Genomic DNA, 9,600 nt, shown 5'->3' with positions numbered 1-9,600 from the left:
TTAGCTATTTCATTTGTGTATATGCGTTCTCGTATCTGTTAATCATTTTCTCTATGACCCCATCCCCACTCCACCCAACTCCAATGCCTATGAATTTTCTGGCATTTACCATTATTCTTTCTATTTCTTTACCATCAAGTCCTTTAGTTTACATCAGAGTGCAAACAGTCGATGTTTGTTTAAAGAAGATACACAGTTATTTGTCTTTCAGAGATGGTTTATCTTAATCAGCAGAATGCCTCCTATCTTCATTGATTTTATGTCAAATGACATAATCAACTGAATATACAAAACACAAATATCACACAACACTCTTCCATATATATCGGAAGTGTTTCTATCCTCTAAATAGTATTTAGAGAGAATACAGCATACAGAAAAACAAATAAACACATCAATTAAATATGTGAAAATTTATTAATTAAAGGGCAGTCTTCTAAAAAGTTTCATGGTGTACCATTTCAAAAAGTGGAGGCTGCCACATGAGGTTTTCTAGACACAGTGTAATTTCATAGATTTCCATCCAGAGAACCATAACTATCCTAATATCTTTCCTGGTCAATTGCCCACATCAGAGATTAACTTCCACTTCTGTGTTTACATAAAAAACAGACAATACTATATGGAATTCGCTTAGTCTTGATGCTATAAATAATAGGATTCATTAAAGGTGGAAAGTGAAAAGAGACATAGCTCAGGATAATGTGGACCACCTCTGGCACATGCTTTCCAAATCTATGGATGAATGATAGACCAATCACTGTCACATAGAAGATGAGGACACAACCAATGTGGGAGAGACAGGTATTGAGAGCCTTAGCTCTCTCTTCACCAGCAGCAATGCCCATGACTGTCTTAAGAATTAGTATATAAGAGAAGAAGATGATCAGAGAGTCTAGGGAAACTGTAAAAGAAATCAGGATTATAGGATACAGTTTATTGAAAGTTATATCAACACAAGCTAGTTCCATGACCTCTTGGTGAAGGCAAAAAACATGAGTGAGACATGAAAGTGACAATATGGAAATGAAAAAAAAGCACAGATTACAGGCATTATGGATATAAAACCTCTCATAAAAACTCCCACCCTAATTTTACCACTCTAGTATTGGTGATAATAAAAGTGTATCACAAAAGATTATGAATGGTGAGAAAACGGTCATAGGCTATTGCAAGGAGAATACCTGATTCAGCAATAGAAAGGGAGTGAATAAATAGGCATCCAAGATGCAGCCCCCATGGCTTATCTCCCTGAGATCCACCCTTAAAACACCCATTACAGTAGGCATCATGGTCAGTGTTACTATTAGATCTGTGCCTGCCATCATAGCCAGGAAATAGTACATGGGTTCATGGAGACAGTGGTCATCTTTGATGAGATAGAGGAGAGTGCCATTGCCAAGAAGCACAGACACATTCACTGCAGAAGGGGATGGAGACTCAGTGATGAGCTGCCTCCAGACCTGAAAAGCCAGACAGCAAAAAGGGGACACACTAGTGTCGGACCACATAGTGCATTCGCAGCTTGAGGGAAGTTTTCTGGTAACCTTGACTCAGGACTCCCCATTTTTGGTAGAAATGTATCACAATATCTTCAATCATAATCTTTGCATTTGGGGTTAAATTTGATTTATGTGATATATTTGACTCCCCACCTATTACCCTGCAGAAGAGTTAACATTTGATGACTGTAGTAGAGATGAGGAAACATGATTTTTCTCTAATGAAAGGTAAATATTAATAATCACATTTTTCTTTATTGATTTTCTTAAAACATCATGCCTAACTACTGTGTGTGTTAAAAAATATTCACAACAGTGTCAATATAAATAAATAAGGTAAATAAATACAAATGTGTAGTAATCTAGTTTAGTTCTTCTGTGTTTGGCAACTTTCTGAATATATTTACTTTGAATTTTGATTTTATATTTCACAATTATAATAAAGATTCACTTAATTTTAGTTCAGAGAACTTTCGTTTCTTTTTCAAATTGAATGTCAGTGTTTAATGGAACACAGCATGCATCACCACCATTTCTAATTGCTTTGCCATTCAAATAGTTGTCCCTTTTCTTTAGCTTGACTACCACCACTGTGGGCCACAAATTGCCCACAACTAACAACCATGGGGACTTTTTAGAAATACACCCTCCAACAGCATCAACCCATCAAAATGCCTTGTTTCAAAAATTATATTTTGTTAAGATCCCAAGTTGATTTCTAGTGCCCAGCAATGCCTGAAAAAGCACTCCTCAAAGTATTCCCTATCCACTCTATTTTTGAAGAGTGAAAGTCAGTGAATTATTTAATTTCTTCAATCATTTGACACAATTGAATCTCAAATTCTTTCTCTTATGTCTCTTCTTATCTCTAGCTATCTCTCCAACACTCCACTTGTAATGAGCTACAGTTGGGTGACTGGTAACGTTTTAACATTTCCCACAGCATAAGGATGTGAGTCATTGCCTCTATGCTTGCATTTTCTTGGTTGCCAGAATACAAATACACACACACACACACACACACACACACACACACACACATATTATCTGCTCTGCTGCCGTCTTATAAATTCAGAAGCATGAAGATAGGTCTCTAGCACAGAGCAGGGGAATCTGCACCTCCTTAATAAGATGGATTTAATAACAGAAATAGATCATAATCAAATCATGTAGATTCTAACTGCTGTGCTAGAAAATTTTCTGAAGTCACATGTCCATAAGCACTGTACTTACCAAGATTGAAATTACCAACAAAAAGAGTGCCCTAAATTAAAGCACATTGGAATAATGTAGAAGTTTAAATAATGGGACTAAATAGTGGTGTGATGGTTAAGATGGCTGGATCCCACATGGCTGACTGAACAGTTTGAGCCCCAGACTCAGGGACTTGAAAATCACACCAGGTTTGTGTGCGTGCCTGCCCAAAATCCTGAGAGGAGAATGGAGAAGAGATTGCAGCATGGCCATCCTCTTTGAGGGGTACTTTTTTCTCTTCTCTCTCTCTTTCTATTTCTCTTTTTCTAGTGAGTGCATACATACACCCTAAAACAACAACAAAAAAAGGGAAGAAGAAGAAGAAGAAAAAAAAGTTGAAATAATTATTGTACAAACATTGTCCTATCCCTAAAAGTGTATTTATGCCTAAAATCATGTATGGTACAACAATTACAATAGAAAGAGAAAAGTGTTCTGGAGTGGTAGAAAATTAGTGGTATTTATCCTGAAGGGTAAAATAGTAGAGAGAGAAAAGCTCTTGTGTTTATTCAAGAATATAAATTTAGAACGATAAAACTAGATTTACAGACTATAGTAACCTTTTAAAACTTTTGTGGACTTCTCTGAAAATTAAGTAGGTCTTTGCAGAAATTAGTAATAAAATAATCAAGGCCCAAAAGAAAATATGTTACTATTTTAATCAGAAAAACGAATGATACTGTGAAACAGGAAGGGTATATTTCCCTCCTCAGCTAGTCTGGGTCAGAAAAAAAAACAAAAAAAAAAAAAAAAAAAAACAGCAAAGAAATAGGACATAGGTAAGGATATGGAAGATCATAATTTAGGGAATAAAAGGTAAACAGGACAAAGCTGGCCCAAACTTAGAGGTCCCTTATGTTCATTCAGAACCAAGAGTGTGGGGCTTCTAGGAGCCAAGATACCACCATCCAAATGAGGCTCACAATCATCAGCTTCCTCAGCTATGGGACCATACTGCATGCCTCCTCCCCAGTTGCTGCTGTGTAATAAAATTTCATAAAGACTGTTCTACTATTTATTCTGAAAGGGTAACAGAGGCATAAGAATCTTTTCCTGTATGTTTGTGGGACATCTATAGTTCTGAAAATGGGATGCAACTTTCAGTTCAGAGCATTTTTTTTTCCATAGTCATTTCCCAAGTCTCTTCTGTGTCCTAACTGATTGATAGCTGATAAATTGTCCTTCAAATGCTGACTTATATGAGATGTAAACCTTCCTAAATGGTAGAAACACCATCCATCAACTTCATCTGGGACCAGTGAAAAGATCACTATTTTAACTCTACCCACAATTAGTGAGTGCATGCCATGCACATGGTTATCAATGTGTTGATTTCCGCCAAAAAAAAAAAAAAAATTTTAGTAAGTACAGTTTTTGCCAAAGAAGCCCTCAGTGTAGACTAGGGGTATACAATTGGACCTATTAATCTCCCTGTACTTTCATGCTAACTGTTGCCATGAATATTTCAATATGATCCACAATGCTAAAAACACAAAAAAAAAAGGTACAGGTGTGAGTCCTGTTCCTTCAAAATGTTCTACTAACCTGATTTTCATGCCATAACATTTTTCTTGATGAAAAAAAAATAATCATAGTCATAACATTCTTCCCAAGACATGAAAAACAGACACACATGTCCATAGAAATAGCCCATTACAATCAGTATGAAAACATAGCTTGTAATAGATAGGGAGAAGTGCAAAGGACAGAGGAAACTTGGTGTATGAAGAAATAACAGAGGAAAGATGTGTGGGCTCCAAGAGAAACTAGTAAACAGTGACTTTATCACAAAATTCAAATAAGTGAATGGGGAAGACAATTAATTCCATCTCCATTTCATTTTCTCATTGCTTGCACTCCCTTTTTCCTGAGTGGGATGGGAGATCTGTGCCTATAAACCCTAATGTGACAGGACACAGAGAGAGTGTCAGGTTTTTCCTAGCGAGTTCCACTGACAATTACCCATGCCATTTCTAAGAGAGTCACTCTTAAATAAACACACATGCATATCCACACATATATTGTTTTGATCTAGTTAAAAACTACAAACCTCTGCACAAAAACTGGGTAAAAACACAGAATGCCATATATTGTTCAGAGCATTCACAGTTATCCTGATGCTAAATCAAGGGTCCTAGAGCAGAAACCCTAAATCTAGCACAATTCCATGAATACACTTGCCGTAAGGAAGAAAAAAGTTTGTGCTGCAGATGTTTCCCACATTAGCTGTGGGCTTTCCTTCTAGCAGTCCCATGGAAAACATTCCTGAATGCTTTCCTTGATTGCACCTAACATCAGAATGAGAGGAATCACTCCCTACTTCTATTCTGGCACTCACAGCCTTGTTGCTGGAATGGGGACCTGTTCCTGCTCTATTTGAGGACTCAGTCCAGGACTATGCCCTCACTTAGCCTCATCAGGAGACCAAATTTATATACAAATAAATCAATTCCCCAAAGTTTCATATTTACAAATACTCAGAAAACTCCTTGATCTTCTTTTTCTCTCTCTTTTGTCTGGAAGTTAATCAATGTCCTTGGGCATTTCAGACTTCCCCAAGGATGGATGAGGAAAAACAGAAATTCAAATGACATCTGAAAGGGTTGCCCAGGCATGATTATGAAATACCGGGATGCTCAGAATCTAGATTAAAGAAACCACAAATGTACTTCTCCTTGTTTATCATAAAGATCAAGGGAATACTCTCAGGTTAACATGTACCTTCAAGGGTCCTAGAGTTTATGAATTACAATTGCATTTTGTCTTCTCTATTTCTATTTTTTTTTTTAGAGGTTTTTGCCATAGGGCGTGTGCGCTCGCGAGACAGACAGAGAGAGAGATAGAAAGCAAGAAATCATCCCCCAGGAGGGATGGCCACGCAGCAATCCCTTCATCTTCATTCTCCTCTCGGGATCCAGGGCATGCACGCACACGCGCCTGGCGTGAGTTTAAGCCATCGGGTCCAGGACTCAAACCACAGTCAACTACGTGGGACTCCAGGGACATAGCCATTACACTAACTGGTCCCTTCTCTATTTCTTTAAAAAAATTAGTTCTGATCCACAAGCTATATGTGGAAACAATCAACTTTTCCTATTAAAATTATATTATTTTTAGACATTGCTCATTCCATGGCAGGTCCACAACAAAAAACATAATTTTATTTTTATTCACAGAATTTAAGCATATAATGGGAACTATGAAGAAAAAACACTTCCCATCAAGTTTCATAACACTATCATTACAGCATACATGGTACCATCTATGTTTTCTATGTACCACAGAGAAAACATATTTGGCATCAGGGAAAACTTCCTAGAAAAATGGTCACTTAAACTGAGAAGTGAAAATGAGAAAGAGAATATTAAATGTTCTGGTCATTGTAAGTGGTGGTGGAATTCACCTCCAGACAGAAAGAAGATGATATGAAAGTCATGAGACTGGAGAAAATACCAATATTATCAATTCAAAGAAAAATCAAGTAAAGCTAGAACAACAGAGCATGTGGAAATTTTTTATGCAAAATGAATCTGTGGTATCAAGTTCTAATCTTAAGGATCTTGCAAATCTTGAAAAGAGTTATAACTTTAAGAACAAACTGTTTGAAGTAATGATCACGGTCATATAATCATTGTTATTAGATTACTTTGGCTAAACTATGAGGAACACATTGGAAAAGGGGAAGAGTAAGTAAGGAGAGTGTTGGATACAATTGTAATAACCCAGGTGAGGAATTTGTTGGCATGGCATGTTATCAAGGTCGCTGGACAGAAATGAATGGAAAGGAAATTCTAAGGTTTAGAAGGTAATGTAGCAATTGAGTAAGATGGAAGATAGTGAAAAATGACATCTGCATTCTGATTTTACATGAGTGGAAAGCAATTCCACTTACTAAGGTAGGAATCACAGGGAAAGCATAATATTAACAATTAAAACCATCAGTTATTCGTTGATTGATTCTCTTGCACTAATCATTTGTTTTTATGCTAAACTTGAAAAGAGAGAAGAATCATTTCACCTTGTTAAAGATATTATTACTTCAAGACTATACAATTTCAATTTTTCTAAAAGCAGTTTATTTAATCACTACCACATTCAATTCATTCAAAAGGCAATGTGTTTTCTCTGTATAAAAATGATTCTGTGACTAGTATCTTTTTTTTTATTAATCTTCTATAGAGGTTATCCAAAACAGAGGCTAAAATACAAACAAAGAACAGAACACTCAGGTGTAAAGGAAACAAAAATTTATTTTATTATTTGGGCCCCTAATCCCATTTGGTGGCAAATGCCAGACCTACCACTAACTTTTGGTGGGTGTATAGCCATGCCAGCAACCACTGAAATCTAAGTTCTTGTTCGGCTTTTGGTTATATAGGCAACAAGACTTCTCCTGGTGTGAATATCTCACTTTTATCTCCTTTTGATCCATTTTAAAACCATGCAGTACACATGGAACAAGGCCCTTCATCACTTCTGATACTCTGTCAGGCATACAGGAATAGGGAATTGTTTTCTACACAGTGACAAAGAACTCCATCAAGCTACTTATTATTTTATTCCTTTAGGAGTTCTGCATCCATATCTAAGATTATTGACCTCAGGTGGCCTTTAAGACTAGAGACAGTACCAGAATAGAACATGACAAAATATACCAAAACCAATCTAACAAACAAAGCGGCAGTACAGAGGACAGTGACCTGGGTGATGGAGGAGTGAGGAGGATGGGATGAGAGTACTAAGAATCAGAGCAAAGACACTGAGACATTTAAATGACAAGGATGCCAGCCCTCTTGATTCTGAGTTGCATTGCTTCAGTCTATTCTAAGGAAATTTGTTCTGCAACTGGGATAAGTCCCATAAGTCATTGAACAGGCTCAAATTCTACAAAAAGAAAAAAGATGGTTGATACCATTCTGTATCTGCTTGGTCTTAATGCTGTAGATTATTGGATTCATGAATGGGGGGAAGAGGAAATAGACATAGCTCATGATAATATGAACTATATGTGGTACATATTTTCCAAATCGATGAATGAGGGTTAGCCCAGTCACAGTGACATAAAAAACTAGCACACAACTAATGTGAGAAACACAAGTATTTAGGGCCTTAGCCTGCTCCTTACCTGAGGCAATTCGCATGACAGTCTTAAGGATTAGAATGTAAGAAATAAGGATAAGCATAGAGTCCAAGAAACCAGTTACTGAGACCAAGGCTATAGGATAAAGTCTATTGAAGGTGATGTCCCCACAGGCCAATTTGATCACATCCTGGTGCAGGCAGAAGGCATGGGAGAGGACATGGGATCTGCAGTAGGGGAATTCGGAGAGGGTGATAATTATAGGCACAATAAGCATAAATCCCCTCAGTAGAACCCCTAGACCTATTTTTATCACCTTAGCATTGGTGAGAATGGAGGTATATCTCAAAGGATTGCAGATGGCAATAAAACGATCATAGGCCATTATGAGCAAGACTCCAGACTCCACTATAGAAAGGGAGTGGATTAAATAGGCCTGAAAGAAGCAGGGCCCATGACTTATCTTCCTGTGGTCCAGCCACAGAACACCCAGTACAGTGGGCATTGTTGTCAAAGTCACTCCCAGGTCTGTGGCTGCCAACATAGCCAGAAAATAATACATGGGCTCATGAAGGGTATGATCTCCTCTGATTAGAAAGAGGAGAACTCCATTGCCAAGAAGTATAGAGCCGTAGATGACAAAGAAAGAGATGGAAATCCAAGGATGAAATTTCTCCAGTCCTGGGAATCCAGTCAGTAGGAATGGGGCAGCACTGATGTTGGACCACATAGTAGACCCTGGAAGAGAAACAGAAACACTCTCTGGACCACCAGTCTTCAGTAGACATATAATTACAGCTGCATTCATGATTTTAAATTTTCCAATAGACACATTAAAAAAATAAAAAAAGAGATACGATTAATTTTAATAATGTTTTATTTAATCCTTTTTCTATAGCCAAAAAATGATCACTTCAAAATCAACATAGTAGTCATTAATAAGATATTTCACATTAGTTTTTGGCACCAATTATTAAAATTCCAGTATGTAGCTTACATTTATAGAACATCCTGAGTTGAGTAAAGCAAACAGAAGGTACTGTTTTGGACACTGTGACTCAGATTATACTACCTCAGCTTCACCTATGACTTTTTTTTTTTTTTCAATAGGTATTGCTTTTATTACTCCTTTTCCCTCATTTTATTTGACATGCAAATTAAGGATATTACCATATACATCATTTTCAATACACCTCACCCCATCAAAGGACTGTTAAGAATAAATAATAGTAGGGGAACCAGCAATTAGTATAATGGCTATGTCGCTAGACTCCCACGTAGTCGACCGCGGTTTGCGTCCTGGACCCTATGGCTTAAAACTCACGCTGGATGCGTGTGTGTGCGTGCCCAAGATCGCGAGAGGAGAATAGAGAAGGGATTGTGGCGTGACCATCCTCCCTGAGGGGTGATTTCTCACTTTCTGTCTCTATGTCTCTGTCTGTCTGGCGAGCGCATGCGCCCTATAGCTAAAAACCTCTCAAAAAAAAAAAAAGAATAAATAATAGTTTACATAGACTATAAAAATAATGAATATATTGGAAAAGAAAACCCAGCAACTTTCTAAATAGGTATGGAAGATATAATGAAAAATCCATCCTTCCTACTCAGGATTTCCTCTCCAAATAGCTGAGGCTGTCAATATGATAACATATCCTGCTTAGGATTATACAAATATAATTAAAATTACTATCAGTTTGCTTTTAGCTTACAAAGAAGTGAGAGATTACTTGAATGGAATTGTTCCTGTCTTAGGATCCTTTAAGT

The 9,600-nt window shown here is 37.1% G+C and overlaps 1 protein-coding gene and 1 pseudogene across 1 annotated transcript; both read right to left on the bottom strand.

Annotated features, from left to right (window-relative positions):
• Positions 1-578: 578 nt before the first annotated feature.
• LOC102473963 (olfactory receptor 51B2-like) lies at positions 579-1,511 on the bottom strand (annotated as a pseudogene).
• Positions 1,512-7,633: 6,122 nt separating this feature from the next.
• On the bottom strand, positions 7,634-8,569 carry LOC102473554 (olfactory receptor 51B2-like). Its single transcript, XM_006151719.2, has one exon. It carries the CDS (start codon positions 8,564-8,566, stop codon positions 7,634-7,636), a length of 933 nt encoding a protein of 310 aa, XP_006151781.1. The 5' UTR covers positions 8,567-8,569.
• Positions 8,570-9,600: the final 1,031 nt, after the last annotated feature.

Source organism: Tupaia chinensis, unplaced genomic scaffold, assembly GCF_000334495.1.
Source record: "Tupaia chinensis unplaced genomic scaffold, TupChi_1.0 Scaffold000325_1, whole genome shotgun sequence".
In the NCBI taxonomy this organism is placed as follows: Eukaryota; Metazoa; Chordata; class Mammalia; order Scandentia; family Tupaiidae; genus Tupaia; species Tupaia belangeri.
Note: the sequence above shows the minus strand (reverse complement) of the source record. Positions and strands in the feature narration are given on the sequence as shown.